This window comes from Scyliorhinus torazame, chromosome 10, assembly GCF_047496885.1.
Source record: "Scyliorhinus torazame isolate Kashiwa2021f chromosome 10, sScyTor2.1, whole genome shotgun sequence".
NCBI classification, from domain to species: Eukaryota; Metazoa; Chordata; class Chondrichthyes; order Carcharhiniformes; family Scyliorhinidae; genus Scyliorhinus; species Scyliorhinus torazame.
This window is the reverse complement of record NC_092716.1, coordinates 119,349,690-119,368,922: the sequence shown is the minus strand read 5'-3', so window position 1 is coordinate 119,368,922 and position 19,233 is coordinate 119,349,690. Positions and strand designations below refer to the sequence as shown.

Here is a 19,233-nt window from a genome sequence, read left to right as displayed (position 1 = left end):
TCGTCCTTCTCCGTTCTAATGAGAAAAGGCCTAGCACCCTCAACCTTTCCTCGTAAGACCTACTCTCCATTCCAGGTAACATCCTGGTAAATCTTCTTTGCACCTTTTCCAAAGCTTCCACATCCTTCCTAAAATGAGCGTAGTCTTCATCGTCCATGTGGTGGGCCTGGTCCCTTTGGTGGCAGTCGAGCCTGGTGGGTGGTGGGATGAAAGGCCCTCTCTAGGCCGGCTGACATAATGCCAGTGGCCGGCAGCCGAAAATTATATTCCTATTCACTGCAGTCAGGGGAGGGGGTTCTGCGGTGTTCTGGGCCTTGTCGACGGTCTGTGTCCCTTGGGTGTGGGGGGGGGGGGGGCGTTCCACTATCTAGACTTTGCCTCTCGGGCTGCGTGCAGTTTGGCGGCTGAGGTTCCTCAGAATTCCTCGAACCCTATATCCGCGCTTTCGCGGGAGATGGCTATCTCCACGGTGTGTTGCAATGTCAGGTGAGTTTACCTCCAGAACCTTTTGTTGTGTGCTGGCATTGTTGATTACACATACAAATCAGTCTCAGTGATTCCTGAAGCATGGTGTCAAATTTGCAGCTTTCTGTCTTAATTTTGTATTTCGTTTTCTGTAAATTTAGAGTATCCAATTAATTTTTTCCAATTAAGTGGCAATTTAGTGTGGCCAATCCAACTACCCTGCACATCTTTGGGCTTGGGGGCGAAACCCACGCAAACACATGTAGAATGTGCAAACTCCACGCAGACGGTGACCCAGAGCCAGGATCGAATCTGGGACTTTGGCGCCGTGAGGCAGCAATGCTAAACACTGCCCCACCGTGCTGCCCTTAGCTTTCTGTCTTAATGAGTACTTTGCATCGATATTCACCAGGGAGAAGGACATGATGGATGTTGAGGTCAGGGATAGGTGTATGAACTCTCTTGTGAACGTCAATATATCAAAGGAGGAAGTGTTGAGTATCCTAAATTGCATTGAGGTAGACAAGTCCCCAGGACCGGATGGGATCTATCACAGGTTATTGTGGGAAGCAAGGGGAGAAATAGCTGGGGCCTAACAGATATCTTCACATCTTCTTTCACCACAGGCAAGGTTCCAGAGGACTGATGAAAAGCCAATGTTGTTCCCTTGTTTAAGAAAGGAACTGGGACAATCCAGCAAATTATAGGCCAGTGAGCCTGACATCAGTAGTGGGGAAGCTTTTGGAAAAGATACTGAGGGACAGGATATATGCACATTTGGAGGAAAATGGACCAATTAGTGACAGGCAGAATAGTTTTGTACGGGGAAGGTCATGTCTCACCAACTTGATAGAGTTTTTTTGAAGAGGTAACAAAGAAAATTGATGAAGGAAGGCTGTGGATGCAGTTTATATGGACTTCAGTAAGGCGTTTGACAAAGTCCCACATGGCAGAGTGGTACAAAAACTAAAATCACATATGATTCAGGGTGGGCTGGCTAGATACACAACTGGTTTGGTTATAGAAGACAGAGTAGAGGTGGAAGGGTGTTTTGTTGAATGGAGATCTGTAGCTAGAGGTGTTCTGCAGGGATCAGTGCTGGAACCTCTGTTGTTTGAAGTATATATAAATAGTCTGGAGGAAAATTTGGGTAGTCTGATTAGTAAATTTGCGGATAACACAAAGATTGACGGAGTTGCTGATTGTGCTTATGATTGTCAGAGGATACAACAGGATAGATTGGAGACTTGGGCACAGAAATGGCAGAAGGAGTAAAATCCGGACAAATGCGAGGTGATGCATTTTGGAAGATCAAATCTAGTTATGAATTGTACTACAAATGGTAGAACCCTTGGGAACATTAATATACAGAGGGATCTGGTTGAAGAAACTAAGATTGTTTTCACTGGAAAGATGGAGCCTGAGGGGAGACCTGATATAAATCTACAAAATTATGAGAGGCACAGACAAGGTGGATAGTCAGAGGCTTTTGCCAAAGGTGGAAGTGCCAATTACAAGGGGGCATGGGTTCAAGATGAGAGGGGGAAAGTTTAAGAGAGATGTGAGGGCTAGGTTTTTCATGCAGTGAGTGGTGGGTGCATGGAGCGCACTGCCAAAGGATGAGGTGGAAGCAGGCACATCAGCAACATTTAAGAGGCTTCTGGATGGGTACATCAATCGGGAGGAAAGAGGGTTACGGACCGAGTCAGGGCAGAAGATTTTATTACCAGTTAGGGCATCATTATCGCCTGCTTCTGTGCTGTACTTTTCTTTGCTCTTTTCTTTGTTCTTTGTTTTCTGTTCTCATTCCGTTCTAATTACCATACTTAAGTGTAGCACAGTTGTTTCTGACCCAGGTTTCTCACTCTCAAACTGAACGCTAATTTCCACCATGTCTGCTGACTGTTTCCTTGGGGATATTTTACTCTACCTGCCTCATTAGCAGATCAAAAATAATCTGCTCCCTGGTTGGATCCATAACATATTCTTATAGGATACAAGGAAATTACTGCGGATGCTGGAATCTGAAACAAAAACAGAAAATACTGGACAATCCCAGCAGGTCTGACAGCATCTGTGAAGAAGGGAGCTAACGTTTTGAGTCTGGATAAATCTTTGTCAAAGCTTCGTTCGCATCTTCAATGTCTTATATACGTGGAGTCTACTTGCACGTAAAGATTTATGCAAGCAGATTAACTAATTTGGAGAAGTAATCGAACAAATTCATAACTTGCATAGAATCCCTACAGTACAGGAGGCCATTCGGCGCATCGAGTCTGCACCAACCCTCTAAAAGAGCACCCCACCAACCCCACTCCCTCGCTCTATCCCTGTAAACCCACCTAACCCGCACCTCTTTGCACATGAAGGGGCAACTTTAGCATGGCCAATCCACCTAACTCTACATCTTAGAACATAAACATAAGAACTAGGAACAGGAGTAGGCCATCTGGCCCCTCGAGCCTGCTCCGCCATTTAATGAGATCATGGCTGATCTTTGTGTACTCAGCTTCACTCTCTGGCTCGTACACCATATCCCCGAATCCCTTTATTCTTTAGAAAGGCATCTATCTTTTTCTTAAAAACGTTTAAAGAAGGAGCCTCAACTGCTTCACTGGGCAAGGAATTTCAGAGATTCACAACCCTTTGGGTGAAGAAGTTCCTCCTACACTCCGTCCTAAATCTACCTCCCCTTATTTTGAGGCTATGCCCCCTAGTTCTGCTTTCCCCAACCAGTGGAAACAACCTGCCCGCATCTATCCTATCTATTCCCTTCATAAATTCATCTTTGGACCGAATTATGAAAGATTGCATAAGTGGCTGATTGACCGAGATGAGATACAGCATGAGAAGGAAACTTTGCTTGTAATGTCAACATCCGACGTCTTAAAATGTCCTCCTTGATTTTCACCTTAAATCAAACCTCCAAACATTTAAAAAAATTCCAAGAAGAGGTAATTCGCAAATATATTAACCTGCAGTACCACTGCTGAAGACTGCTCTGCAATCGGCAAGAAGTGCTAAGCAACGGTGAGACTGACTGCACAAGCTCAGTATTACTCTCTACATTCAAACTGCAAAGTAAAGCAGCATGGTCTAACATCTCTGTACCTTTCTGTTGATCCTTATTAGCTGTCCCGGCTCTTTCTTTTTCAGCTCCCTGCTGCCGCTCTGCCAAGGTTTCCTCCTGGAGTTTTATTACATCATTTGCAAACATTTCAATCTTTTGCTGGCTGTCTACACTTGAATAACACAGAGTTTCTGCAGGCACATTGGACTCTGAAGGAAGCTCTTCACCTTGAATTAAAAATAAATGAGATTACAGCATGATAAACAATAAAAATAAGCTTTAAAAACTGTAAATGTTTGAATTAAGAGGGAATGTTGGAGCATTTGTTGGTGTCTTACTGTAATACAATATGGCAGGCAAACTGCATTTATATAGCACCTTTAATGCCATCAAACATTCCATGGTGCCTTGTAAGAGTCTATTCAGACAGAAATTGGCAGTGAGCCACATAGAGATATTTACGCAGGTGACCAAAGAAGTAGAGTTTATGAAGCGACTTTAAGGAAGTGAGAGAGTTAGAGGTTAAGAGGGAATTCTAGAAGAAAGGACAGTGGCAGTTGAAGTCACAGCTGCCAACATTGGAGCATAGGAAACTAGGAAAGTACAAGAGGCCAGAATTGTCAGGGCACAGATTTCTCAAAGGTTGCAGACCTGAGGTAGGTTAGAGGTGAGAATTTTTAAAATTGATGTACGGTCAAGTGAGCTAGCACAAGCACGAGGGGTTCTTGAATCCTATTGCTACACCTTCCCTCATCACTATTCCATACAGGCTCTGGCTCCAGAGTTGATGACCTATAGGGCTCCATGGCTCTGGCAGTACAGGGCATTCTAGGAGATTTTTCATTGTTTGGGATGTCTCTCGACAGTCACGGTTGACAGAATTTGTTTAGCTGCATTCCCACTTCAGCACCCAGTGGCTGACACCAGTCCTGAGCAGATTGAGACACAGCCAAGTATGCCATGTTTTGCTGGTTCCTGGTGAAATGGATTCCTCTGGGTCATTATTTTTTCAAATTCATTTATGGGATGTCGACATCGCTGGTTAGGCCAGCATTTATTGTCCAATAGAGAATTCTTGAGTCTTTGTCTGTGGACGACCTGACCAATCAGGAATGTGCCGGCTGTGAGGGTTATAGTCTAGGTGCATGACAAAATGTAAGAAGTTGCCCTTCGACTTGAGCTGGCTCTTTCTCGAAGAGAGGATGGCGAGGGTCACTGGTCTGCTTTTTCTGTTCTACTCTTGATGCAACTTGTCTCCTCATGGAGAGTGCAATACCAGGAAACGGATGATGATTGTCCATTTCAGTGGGTTTCAGCTGTGCAAACCACATTGAGGACTTCCAGCAGGTAGGTGAATGGGCTGGTCAACAGCAAGGGTGCAAGAACACTACATTGAGGTGAACTATTTTTCTGTCTGCACTATCTATTTTGGGCAGCACGGTAGCACAAGTGGATAGCACTGTGGCTTCACAGCGCCAGGGTCCCAGGTTCGATTCCCCGCTGGGTCACTGTCTGTGCGGAGTCTGCACGTTCTCCCCGTGTCTGCGTGGGTTTCCTCCGGGTGCTCCGGTTTCCTCCCACAGTCCAAAGACGTGCAGGTTAGGTGGATTGGCCATGCTAAATTGCCCGTAGTGTCCATAAGGGTTGGGAGGGGTTATTGGGTTGCGGGGATAGGGTGGAAGTGAGGGATTAATGTGGGTCGGTGCAGACTCGATGGGCCGAATGGCCTCCTTCTGCACTGTATGTTCTATGTAATCTATGTAATCTGCTTCTCTTGCCATTTAGGTCAACAAAGACACATCGGTTTGTCACATGTTGCTTGTCAGCTCAGTCAAACTGGTATCTTTGATTATATCAAATAATGTCTGTGCAAGAATCCAATGTGTGGCCCTGTCATAGCAACAGCTAAGCCTGTTATTAGTAATCTTGTAATCATTCACAATTAATCGGCAAGATTTAGCAGTCCGCTTTTGCAGGACTTCCCTGGTCTGAATCCTGCTTATTCAGGGATGAGATGTTCATCTAAAAAAGAGAGCTAAACGTTTAGACAGGGACCCCCAACACAGGGAAATGGAGCTCGCCGTGGATTCGGTCGGTAGTTTCAAAATCAATAGTTTTAATGGTTGTCATTTTGTAGTTTTAATTAATATATTATTAAGCATTTTCTGCTAAATTGACATTTAATGAAAACTAAACTTGCATTATTGGAAATCAGCCTTAACTCTGAGACAATTAAAGAATTAGTAATTCATTAATAGATATGATAGAAAGGCTAATAATGTAGTCTGGAATGCAAAAAGTTTCTAACTTTTAGAATTATACAAACATTGTAAAATTAACACATGAAGCCCCGAGTCGCCACATTCCGGCGCCTATTCGGGTCCACAGAGGGAGAATTCAGAATGTCCAAATTACCTAACGGTGCGTCTTTCTGGACTTGTGGGAGGAAACCGGAGCACCCGGAGGAAACCCACGCAGACACGGGGAGAACATTCAGACTCTGCACAGACAGTGACCCAAGCCGGGAATCGAACCTGGGACCTGGCGCTGTGACGCAACAGTGCTACCCACTGTGCTATCGTGCTGAGACATATTCTTAAAATGTCGTGAGAATTGTAGGATGCTCTCTTCCCAGATCATGACAAAATAAAGTAACATGAACTTTTTCGGTACTTGTTTAACCTTAACTGAAGGAGTGAATAGGCTCTGATTCAAAACATCTCAACTATAAATTACAAACAGCCATGTTAACCAATTATTGGTCGGCACTTTGGGCTAACTCAAGGCGTATAGCTTAAGAAGCCATTGTCTTAAAGCTGAGACATGGTGCATAATTAGATAAAAGCCAGCTCTGCTTTCATTATTGACAAGTTATAGGCCAATTGGCCATTTTCCAAACAATTGACTAAGGTGAACATACAATATCTTTCAGGTATAAAAAAAGGGGGTCTCAAGCCATATTCAAAGAGAGGTGTTGTTGAATCGTTTTTTGGAGCCATCACTTCGCATCCTGTTCCGAGAAGGGAGGTGAGAAGTCTGTTCAATTGTTAAGCTAAGATTTCTCCTCCTACTGTTACTTATTCCTAATTACTGATAATTGACACTTTGCTTTTTATATCTCTGACTTGTTACATTTCCCCTCCCGCCCCATTCCCCCCCCACATTCCCCCCTGCCCAATTCCCCCAATTAAGGGGCAATTTAGCGTAGCTACTTTTTACCTACCCTGCACATCTTTTGGGGTTGTGGGAGTGAGACCCATGCAGACACGGGGAGAATGTGCAAACTCCACACGGACAGTGACCTGGGGCTAGGATCGAACCTGGATTCTCGGCACCGTGAGTATTAAATCAGTGCTAACCATTGCACCACCGTACTGCCCCAACTTGTTGCCTTTTTAATAGTTAATAAAATTTCTGAATTCCCCATAGTGTCTGTCATGATATTCAAACACACACATCATGATAGACACACCAACAGACAAATCAGAACACACAACACCACAACCAATGACAGAAAGATATAAAAGCACAGACACGACCCCTGGTGGTCAGTGAGAGCTGCAGAGGAGAACCAGGACACATCTATTGCCAAACACACTCAGGGAGACAGCACGTGCAGAGTATCCAGAACGAACTGTATTATAAGAGTTATAATAAAATAGAGTTGTACCACATACAACTGTGTTGGCTCATCTGTGCACCAGAGCACCCAACACCACATGGTACAGGAGTGGATCGATACCTGCCGGCATACCTCAGTGTACAGAGACAACCAGCAGTGCCCAGGCATGATGTACGAGCTCCCGGTTCCGCAGGCGCTCCAGTGCGACGGCGACCTCCACGAAAACTGGCAGCGATTCCGGCAAATGTTCGAGTTGTTCCTGGCGGCAGCTGAACTCAAGGACCTGGATGATAAGGAAAAAATTGAATTTCTCCTCACCGTCGCCGGTGCAAGGGCAAGAGCAATGTTCAGAAGGTTCAGGTTCTTCAGGAGGCAGCAAAGGCACGATTACCAGGCAGTCATGGGCAAATTCGCCAAGTACTGTGAAGAATACGCAATCCAATGGGGACTTAAAGGTAAGAAAAGCTGCAGTACTCACCTCGTGGCTGGGATCCCGGAGCCCGAAATCCCGGGCCTGAGAAAAGGCTGGGTCGAGGTCGGCGGCCATCTTGCTAAAGGTATAACGCTAGCACAGTTGCGCGAGAAGTGCGCAGAACCGGAAGTTTCGTTTGCGCATGCGCGAGATGCTGCGCATGCGCAGTCAAGAAAACGGCCATCGGTAAAGGAACAGCGATCTGAGCATGCGCAGTCGCTTCCTACGTGCTACATACCGAGCGTCAGGATGTCAGAGGCCCCAGACTGCACCAATTTAAAAGGGAAATGTCCCAAATCCAATTTAAAAGGGAAACGTCCCAAATCAAAAAAACAAAAATCTGTTAAAGCTGTAAAACAACCTTCCTTCACCTGGAATGACAGCACAGTGCCGCAAATTGACCCAGGAGATGAATTTAACCTCCGAAGAACCCTCCGACAAGCAGTTACCTACGCACAAGCCGATGATTCCGACCTTGAATACTTCGATGACGATTTTTACAGTGTTTCCGGACCTCGCGAGCCCAATGATAGCTCCGTGGTCCTATATGACTATGACTCGGACGAACCTTTCGTGTTGCACATTGGCGGCCCCCACATTGAATCCGACGCAGATGCGGATTCATTTTTCGGATTTGAGGATCTTCAATCCAGCAGATATGACGTTCCAACTTATCAGTACCGGATGATGCTGCAGCCTGACATTAACAGACAGGGAGCGGTGCAAGCACACGGAGAGTGCCCTGCTGCCACACAGAGCGTGGTCCACGTCCCGCTCAACGTTCCCGACTCTATGAAAGAAGACATGCAAGACTCCAGAGTGCAGTCCTCGCATGAACCAGAAGTGACTCCAGTGTCACAAGCTTCCACAGCAAGCTCGTGGACAGACTCCACAATTGCAGAAACGCAAGACTCCAGAGCGCAGTCCTTGCACGAACAAGAAGTGACTCCAGTGTCACAAGCCTCCACAGAGAGCTCGTGGACAGCCTCCACGATAGAAGCAACGCAAGACTCCAGAGCGCAGTCCTTGCACGAACAAGAAGTGACTCCAGTGTCACAAGCCTCCACAGAGAGCTCGTGGACGGACTCCACGATGGAAGGAACGCAAGACTCCAGAGCGCAGTCCTTGCAGGAACAAGACCATGAGGGTCTAGCAACCTCTCCTGACCAACCAGCGGCAGACGATGCAAGTCTGCCATGCTCCCGTGAACAGCAAGAAGGCTATAACAGCCTACCATGCTCCACTACACAGCAGCATGACCATGACGGTCTCTCATGCTACAATAAAGGGCACAGCGCTGAAGACTGTTCAAGCCCAACTGAAGACAAGCCAAAGGAATCGCCTCGTCCAAGCCCGAAGAAAAAAGGTTTATGCGCTGACCTTCAGGATCATTGTAGCCGAACAGAGATTAATAATGCTGCACGGCCACAGAAGGATGCTGAGGATTTGCTAACGAAATTAATTGAATGTTTAACTTGCAAGGAGCAGACTGAGAATTGCCAGTGTTTTAGTACGGATCGAAAAAATGGACAAGACATTGATCCTCAGGTAATGGAAATAACACAACCTGAATCATATCTACAGCAGGGACAAATGTCTCCCTTCAACACAATGCCGCAAAATCCCAACTTCGGAGACCAGCAGTTAGTCAGTAATGACTCTTCAAACCTGGAGGGGAACATTAATTGCATTGAACCTATACACACTCCACTGATTATTGAGCAGAACATTGGAGCAAGAATCCTGAGGACACCGACATCGAGTAGCCAGATAACGAATTTAAAACCCACAGCAGTTTCAAGTGAACCAAGTGTGCTTTCCACTAATGGTGAAGATGCAGATAAGGTCGACCCGATTATCCATTGTACCACACTAACCCCAGTGATTAAGCAGTTATGTATGGGGAGTATAATGTGGGCAATTGAGAACAGTAAAAGAGAGACTGTGACCATGCCAGTCCCAGCAAAATCAGACCCAGAGACCATGAAGGCATGTACATTAAACAAAGTTACATATGAGGTACCTGAGAAGAAAAGTGAAACGGAATGTTCTTTGGAAAATGGTACAATGTCGATAGAAACAGTGGATCCTATATTCGAGACCATACATATGGGAGAATTTGGGGGTAATAAACAAGGTTCTGCAATGTCTGGGGGAAGATTTAAAGTTCCAAAGAAGAAAAGCCCAAATGAAGGACAATGGCAAGACAATGACAGTCCACCGACATGGTGTGCACCACCAGATGAAAACTCTGACAATTTACCCAACCCTAGTGAACAGCAAGCTGCTAATGACGATCTATCCACGGGATGTGAGACGAGTGACGACAGCATCCCACTTCCCATGCAAAAGGTGCAAGGTGACAGACCTCGCCTAGTGCGTACCGAGGCACTCAACGATCACGGTGGGACCACTGACGACTGCGGTGGCGGCGCACCGCTTCCACCCTCGATGGCTCGAGCCTCTCCTCTGGTTGGTGCATTCCTGCATGTTCCGACTCCAGAAGTGCAGCTTCAGGGAATCTCGGCTGCCTCCAGTGAACCTGTTGAGACTCCGGACGGGGGGCATCGACGGAAGGCAGACCGGACTCCAGATGGGGAGCAGCCAAGCGCCGACTCTGATTTGCGCACGCCAGACCTTGCTCCGGACGGGCGGTGTCGCGGCCTCGGTGATGGCATGCTCAGGGTGACGGCAGATGCCACGGCGACAGGGAATGGATCGCGTGGCAGTCCCACTGGGTCGGCAGTGGCAACCAGCACCGGCGGTCCAAGATGGACACACCAACTCGCGCCATCGCCAGACGTTGATGCGAGCAACAATTCTCTCTCCAAGGCGACATGCTTCGACGTTTCTCTGCGGAGTCGCCCTTCCGGCACAGCAGGTGGCCGGAACCAGCGTACACGGTCTTGGCCAACTTCCACATCTGGCACAGTCATCGCCTTGCATGATATTAGTGATGGTGCTACTTCGATGGCAACGACCCATCGGCTACAAGATGCCGTCCACCACAAACATAAAAAGAAAACAGACTCCACCTTGTTCCTGGCATGCAGGGCGGATGGATTGGTGCGTAGGCGAAATCAGCGGGCTTTGTGCCGCCTTCCACGCTCGCAACTGCACCGTACGCACACGCCGGATCCTCCACTGGTTCCCAAGGATGACTTCGTGGAGATGCCACGGATCATGCCCCTTCCATCGCCACCAGAACCAAACCACAGCCAGGGCACCACTAACAAAGATGTTGAATGTTATATTTGCACGAAAGAAAAAAACCAAGCACTGCACGAAGTACAACAAATGGTAAAGTAGAGACTTCGGCAACAGCATCACCTCCAACAGTCCAAGGTGAACCAGTGTGACCCCAAATCTCCACAGCTGAACCGGCTTGAGGACCAGCCCATTCTGGAGGCGGTCACCCATTAGACTGGACTTATAACGCTGTTAATACGTTCAAAAAGTCAAACACTTCTGTATTATAACCTGTTGTTGTTTATTGTTCCAGATATCGTCTGACCGGACCAATGTTCAAGTTTTTTTTTTCTCTCGCATCCAAGTTTTGTTATGGTACAACCTTGTTAGTGTGACGCACCCGACATCGCCCCATGTAAATAGTTACGTCATAAACACACGCTGTACACAACACAAACGCACACTCTTAGATGCACTCACGACACAATTCTATTTATAACCACGTAGGCACTTGTCTTTGTAAAAAGGGGGGATGTCATGATATTCAAACACACACATCATGATAGACACACCAACAGACAAATCAGAACACACAACACCACAACCAATGACAGAAAGATATAAAAGCACAGACACGACCCCTGGTGGTCAGTGAGAGCTGCAGAGGAGAACCAGGACACATCTATTGCCAAACACACTCAGGGAGACAGCACGTGCAGAGTATCCAGAACGAACTGTATTATAAGAGTTATAATAAAATAGAGTTGTACCACATACAACTGTGTTGGCTCATCTGTGCACCAGAGCACCCAACACCACAGTGTCTATAGAATCCCACAGTGCAGAAGGATGCCACGTGGCCCATCGGGTCTGCACCGACCCTCTGAAACAGCACCCCACCTAGGCCCACTCTCCCATACCATCCCTGTAGCCACACCTAACCTGCACATATTTGGACAATTAAGGGAAATTTTAGCACGGCCAATCCACCCAACCTGCCCATCTTTAGACTGTGGGAGGAAACCAGAGCAGCTGGAGTAAACCCACGCAGTCACAGGAGCATGTGTACACTTCGCACAGGCAGTCATCTAAGGCCAGAATTGAACCCGAGTTGGTGCTGTGAGGCCGCAAATATTAGTGAAAGAAGAGAATCATTGTGCCCTAATTCCTGCTGTGCCATAGAAACACCAGCTAGCACCCCATAGTTTAACTGTTTTGATGCATGGAGACTGAAGAATGAAAAAGATGCAGCTCCTTTAAAGATGCATCAACTCAGTTTCTACCTCTTTCTTCCATTTCTTGGAGTCTACGTTTCTCATTGGCTTTCCTCTTAATTGCTGACAGAGCATCAAGACTGTCCTGGATCTTCTTTCGTTCACTCGTTTCCCACTGCATTCGCTCTTCCCTCTCGGCTTTCCATCCTCCTCGAGCCCAGGCCTCAGCACATGCTCTGTTAGACATAATGGCAGAGTGATTAGGACTACCGAATTACAGATATTAACACCTCTCTCTGAATATGAAAATTGTTACAGATCGATGAGGCCATTTGGCCTATAGTGTTTGCACTGGCTCTCCAAACAAACACAATGACTTGATGCCATTCCCCTGCCCTTTCCCCGTACCCCTGTACATGCCTGGATTGAACCCACCGCCACCACACTTCCAGGCAGAGAATTCAAGACCAAACCACTCATTCGTGAAAAAGTTTTTTCTCATATCACATTTTCTTTTTTTGCAAATCATATTAAATCTGTGCCCTCTTGTTCTTGATCTTTTTACAAGCGGTATCAGTTGCTCCCCATCTACTCTGTCCAGCCACTCATGATTTTGAACATCTCTATCAAATTTTGTCTCAGCATTCTTCTCTCATGGAGAACACGTCTCTCAGGGAGAAGTTTCTCATCCCTGGAACTACTCTTGTAAACTTCCTCTGTATGCTCTCCAATATTTTTACATTTTTCCATAGTGTGGCACCCAGAACTATACACAATATTCCAGCTGAGGTCTAACTAGTGTCTTATATAAGCTCAGCATAACCCTCTTCTTCTTGTACTCTATGGCCCTATTAATAAAGTTCAGAATACAATACGCTTTATTAACTGCTCTCTCTATCTGCCTTGCCATCTTCAATGATGTATGCACATATGCACCCTGGTCCCTCTGTTCCTGCATCCCTTTAAGAATTTTGCCCCTTATTTTATATTTGTGTGTGCTGAGGGCAAAGGTTGACAAGGGTTGAATGGTGCATTTCCCTGCAGTAACTTTTTTGTATCTCTATGTTAAAAGAAATATTCCTCAAAGCAGAAGTACTCCTGCTACAACATAGAGATCATGAGTTAAAATCCTAACAAGGCAAATATAGAGAGGATAAAAAGACAATGGTAACAATTTTGCAACCCTGCTGCGCCTAGCGCTAATCTCGTTGCGCCGGGTGCATTGTGACAGAATCCAAAATGGGCTTCACGTTGAATGAAAAACTGCTTGCGAGTCATCCTCGCTGGCCTTGATCCAGATAATCATATTTAAATAAGCCATTAGGCTCATTTTAACACATGCGGCCTGCTTGAAGCCACATTTTCCCGGCGCCCGAGAGTCGCCGGCCACACTGGCAAAGCCTCAACTGGGTGCCAATTAGTATTCGTTTCCACAAACGGAGACGAGGTGTGATGGCCATTCTGGGGTTCGGTGAGGCCAATGGAGACCCCCAGGGAGTCGGGGATAGGACAAGGCAGTGCCGTGTCACTGCCCCGATGCCAGGTTAGCAGTTCCAGGTTGGCACTGCCAAGGGCAAGGGCCTGAGGAGGCCTTGCCCATGAAAGTGGTGGAGTGGGAGGAGGATTATAATTATAATGGGTGGTGGTTATGAAGGGGTGTCATATAAGTTGGGGGGTGAAAGGGGAGCTGAAAGGGGGTGCCCTCAGTGACCCCATAGCAGGGCGTGCTCACGTCGGGGCTGGTGGGGATTGGTGATGGCCAGGTCTGTGGGGGGTGGCATTGTCCATGGGTGGGGGTGTTTGGGGGACCCATAAGCTCACTTAGAAATCAGGGCACACTTTCCAAATGGCGCCCCGATCGCGGAGGTGGCGGGCTTGCTGAAAAGTTCAGCTCCCCACTGCAGAAAAACTTTATAAGTGTGGGCAAGACTGGTGAGTAACTCCCCAAGGCCCCAAACATGGGTGTGATTCAGTGGCCTCGTTTCGCTCGAGTGAGATGAGCCCAGTGAACAGCGGGAGAGGCCAAAAACAAGAACTGCGCCAAAAACGAGGACCCCATCTCTGGGGGGGGGGAGGGGGAAATCGGACATAGGATTGGTGGTCGACTCGCATCGCAGAACGAAGAGCCAGAGGTGTCATACTGGTGTTGACGGTATTCTATTTCTTGTACAAGTGTACACAACTGCACCACTCTCCGTCCCACGATGAGGCATGTTTATTAAGTTTGTAGATGACAGCAACATTGGTGGCACCAGTGGACAGTGAAGAAGGTTATCTAGGATTCTGGGATCTTGATCAATTGGGCCAGTGGGATGATGAATGGCAGATGGAGTTTAATTTAGATAAATGTGAGGTGATGCATTTTGGTAGATCAAATCAGGGCGGGACCTACTCAATTAATGGTTGGGAGTTGGGGAGAGTTATAGAACAAGAAGACCTAGCGGTACAGGTTCATAGCTCCTTGAAAGTGGAGTAACAGTTGGACAGGGTGGTGAAGAAGGCATTCGGCATGCGTGGTTTCATTGGTCAGAACATTGAATACAGCAGTTAGGACGTCTTGCTGAAGTTGTACAAGATATCTGTAAGGGCACACTTGGAATACTGTGTTCAGTTCTGGTCACCCTATTATAGAAAGGATGTGTGAACATTTCTCCTCCACTCAGCTTTGCATGGAGGTCCTCGATGCGGGGGACCGGTTTTCGGTTCAAACGGGAATCGTGGTTCACTGTCATCTTATAGTTCCCGCAGAGAGACACAGAACCATCTTGTTTGAGGACTGACATGATCATGGCGGCCCAATCGATGAAATGTCCGGGGCAGATGATCCCTAAACATTTGAGCCGGTCCAATTCGGTATCGACTCTTGACCGCAATGCATAGCGGGCTGGGCGGACATGGAAATGACGAGTCTGTGCCTGCAGTTCTACGTTGATTTAGGACATGGCCCCTTTGATTGTCCCCAGTCCGTCTGCAAAGACCTTGGAGAATCTGGCCAGGACCCCTCGGGACCGTGCGGGTTCATGCGGCATACCCTCTGCTGGTCGAGTTTCAAATGGTGCAGCCAGTCCCAACTCAGCAAACTTGCTCCCGCACCACAGACTACCACGAATGGTAGGTTAGCGGATTGGTGCCCATAAGTCACTGGTACCTGGGCGGTGCCCTTATTGCCAAACGGCTCTCTGGTGAGGTGGCCAACCTAGCCTTGGTGTCATGGAGAGTCTATGTGTGGAGGCCTATGCGGATGCCTTCAAATGTGCGGCAGCTGATCACGGACACAGCTGCTCCTGTATACAGCTCCATGTCGTTAGGGTGCCCATGTACCAAATGGACACTCGGATTGCGGCAAATTGGGTACCGTCATACTGAGAAGTTGATGGTAGGGGTCTTCCTTGCGGTCGTCGACACAGTTTGCCCTGTCTCGAGGGGGCAGAACGATCTGGAGGAGCGGCAGACTGGCTGGCCGTTGCATGGCCCACTGGGCCTTGGGCCTGGACCTCTATCTGGGTACCCCTACTCCACAGATCTGTCCCTGTGCTCCACGGTTGCTCTGCAGCCGCCATCTCTTGGGTCTCCCAGTCCTCCGGCTAGGATGCATCTTGACAACACCTTCTGTGGTGCCGCAGATTCAATACCGCCATACCTTGAAGCTCATGAACTCCCAGCTTCGTGCTCATGCAGGAGATGGCAATCTCAATTGCCTCCTGAAAAGTCAGCTGGGTTTCAGTCAGCAACCTCCTCTGTATGGCGGCGTCCCGGATCCCACAGACAAAACGGTCACAAAGGGGTTCGTCCGGGGTAGGCCTAAACTCGCAAGTCTCAGCCAGGTCCCTTAAAAGCTCCAAAATGTTTGATTCATCTTGGGTTTGGGTTGTAGTGTGGAAGCGGAATTGGTGAATGATGAGTGGTGGTTTTGGATTTAAGTGGTTTTCTACCAAGTCTACCAAAGTTACAAAAGACTGGGAGTCAGGCAGGTCCAGGGGTGTCAAGCTTTTGATAAGTGCATATATTGGCCCGCAAACCACCGTTAGTAGGGTTACGGTCTGACATTCATCACCAATTATGGCATTGGTGCGAAAAAAATATTGGATACGCTCTATATATTGGATTGGATGGGATTGGATTTGTTTATTGTCACGTGTACCGAGGTACAGTGAAAAGTATTTTTCTGCGAGCAGCTCAACAAATCATTAAGTACATGGGAAGAAAAGGGAAGAAAAGAAAATACATAATAGGGCAACGCAACATATACAATGTAACTACATAAGCACTGGCATCGGATGAAGCATACAGGGTGTAGTGTTAATGAGGTCAGTCCATAAGAGGATCATTTAGGAGTCTGGTGACAGTGGGGAAGAAGCTGTTTTTGAGTCTGTTCGTGCGTGTTCTCAGACTTCTGTATCTCCTGCCCGATGGAAGAAGTTGGAAGAGTGAGTAAGCTGAGTGGGAGGGATCTTTGATTATGCTGCCCGCTTTCCCCAGGCAGCGGGAGGTGTAGATGGAGTCAATGGATGGGAGGCAGGTTCGTGTGATGGACTGGGCGGTGTTCACGACTCTCTGAAGTTTCTTGCGGTCCTGGGCCGAGCAGTTACCATACCAGGCTGTGATGCATCCCAATAGGATGCTTTCTTGGTGGTAGCGTCGACGTGGGTGGACCAGGACAGACTTTTGGAGATGTGCACCCCTAGGAATTTGAAACTGCTAACCATCTCCACCTCGGCCCCGTTGATGCTGACAGGGGTGTGTACAGTACTTTGCTTCCTGAAGTCAATGACCAGCTCTGTAGTTTTGCTGGCATTGAGGGAGAGCTTGTTGTCGCTACACCACTCCACTAGGTTCTCTATCTCCCTCCTGTATTCTGACTCATCGTTATTCGAGATCCAGCCCACTATGGACGTATTGTCAGCAAACTTGTAGATGGAGTTGAAACCAAGTTTTGCCACGCAGTCGTGTGTGTACAGGGAGTAGAGTAGGGGGCTAAGTACGCAGCCTTGTGGGGCCCTGGTGTTGAGGACTATTGTGGGGAGGTGTTGTTGTTCATTCTTACTGATTGTGGTCTGTTGGTCAGAAAATCGAGGATACAGTTGCAGAGTGGGAAGCCAAGTCCTAGGTTTTGGAGCTTTGATATGAGCTTGGCTGGGATTATGGTGTTGAAGGCGGAGCGGTAGTCAATAAATAGGAGTCTGTTGGCCTTTGCGTCCCTAGTAGCCCGGTGCAGGATATTGTTGATGTGGAAGGAAGCCAAACCCCCGGGTGTGGAGACCTGGATAAACGACATGGCAGGGTTTATAAAGTTAGAACGGATTAAGTTTGTGTTAAGGGGTTCGGCTCAGGGGTTCACCAGGCGGTGGCAACCGTTCGTTGTTTACCTCACAGAAAGATAGAGGGAATGGAAAAGAAGTAGACAACAGCAGCAACCGGGGGGGGGGGGGGGGGGGGGGGTAATTGTATATTGGATTGTTGGAGTGTATTTTTGGAGAGTATTTATTTTGGACAAGGCAGTTGCCATTCAGTTTTGTTTTTGTTTATATATTATTTATTTATTTGTTTAAAACTGGCCACTGTTATTTATATTGCTTTATTGTTGTGTAAAAGAAACACTACGTGCTGTTATGTTTGGCCAAAAATCTTGAATAAAATATATTTAAAAAAAAATAAAATAAATAGGAGTCTGATGTAGGAGTCCTTGTTTTCGAGATGCTCTAGGGATGAGTGTAGGGCCAGGGAAATGGCGTCTGATGTGGACCGGTTGCAGCGGTATGCGAATTGCAGCGGATCAAGGCATTCTGAGAGTATGGAGGTGATGCGCTTCATTATCAACCTCTCGAAGCATTTCATTACGACTGAAGTCAGGGCCACTGGACAGTAATCATTGAGGCACGTTGCCTGGTTCTTCTTTGGTACCGGTATGATGGTGGTCTTCTTGAAGCAGGTGGGGACCTCGGAGTGGTGTCGGGACAGGTTAAAGATGTCCGCGAATACCTCTGCCAGCTGGTCCGCACGACCAGGGATCCCGTCCGTTCCCGTTGCCTTCCGAGGGTTCACTTTCAGCAAGGCCAATCTGACTTTGGAAGCTGTGATGGTGGGTATGGGTGAATTATGGGCTGCTGGGGCACTCGAGAGTGGATTGTTGGTTACCAGCTCGAACCGAGCATAGAATGAATTGAGTTCATCGGGGAGGGGTTTGCTGCTGCCAGAGATACTGTTCGGCTTTGCTTCGTAGCCCGTCCTGGGAGCCACAAGCACCGAGAGTCTGTCTGTGACTCTAGCTTGGTTTGATATTCTCTCTTGACATCTCAGATGGCTTTGTGGAGGTCGTACTTGGATTTCTTGTAGAGGTCAGGGTCGCCTGTTTTGAACGCCTCAGATCTGTCCTTCAGTAGGGAGTCAATCTCGTGATTGAGCCATGGTTTCCGGTTGGGGAACGTACGTACTGCTTTCTTTGGCACGCATCCGTCCACACATTTGCTGATGAAGTCTGTGATGGTGGTGGCATACTCATTTAAGTTGGTCGCTGAGTTCTTAAATATGGACCAGTCCACTGTCTCTAAGCAGTCACGTAAGAGCTCTTCCGTCTCCTCGGACCAGTACTGCATAACCTTCTTAGCTGGATTCTGCCGCTTGAGTTTCTGCTTGTATGCCGGGAGAAGGAGCACCGTCTCATGGTCTGATTTCCCAAAGTGCGGTCGGGGGATGGAACGGTAGGCGCCCTTGATTTTTGAGTAGCAGTGGTCAAGAGTGTTGTCGCCCCTGGTGGGACAGGTGATGTGCTGGTGGATTTTTGGCAGTGCACTCTTGAGGTTGGCCTTGTTGAAGTCTCCAGCCACGATGACCAAGGCCTCCGGGTGTTCTGTTTCATAATTGTTTATAACTGTGTATAGTTCGTCCAACGCCTTCCTCACTTCTGCCTGGGGTGGGATGTAGACCGCTGTGATAATGGCTGAAGTGAACTCACGTGGAAGATAATATGGGCGGCACTTCACGGTCAGGTTTTCCAGGTCTGGGGAGCAGTAGGTCACCAGGGTCGCCACATCCAAGCACCAGGAGGAGTTGATGAGGAGGCACACCCCTCCACCCTTCGCTTTGCCTGATGATGCCGTGCGGTCCGCCCGGTGAATTGAGAAGCCTTCAGGTTGTATGGCACAGTCCGGTGAGGCGGGGGTGAGTCATGTCTCTGTAAAACAGAGCACACAGCAGTCTCTTA

At 47.7% G+C, this 19,233-nt stretch overlaps 1 protein-coding gene across 3 annotated transcripts in view; it reads right to left on the bottom strand.

Annotated features, from left to right (window-relative positions):
* Window positions 1-19,233, bottom strand: part of dnaaf1 (dynein axonemal assembly factor 1) — a 281,897-nt gene that overhangs the window by 70,341 nt on the left and 192,323 nt on the right. For all 3 annotated transcript variants that reach the window (XM_072518667.1, XM_072518669.1, XM_072518668.1), the window contains 2 exons: window positions 12,102-12,268; window positions 3,577-3,762 (listed from right to left, as the gene is read on the bottom strand). In XM_072518667.1, the coding sequence (XP_072374768.1) occupies window positions 3,577-3,762; window positions 12,102-12,268 (353 nt within the window). The remainder of the gene's footprint in view (window positions 1-3,576; window positions 3,763-12,101; window positions 12,269-19,233) is intronic.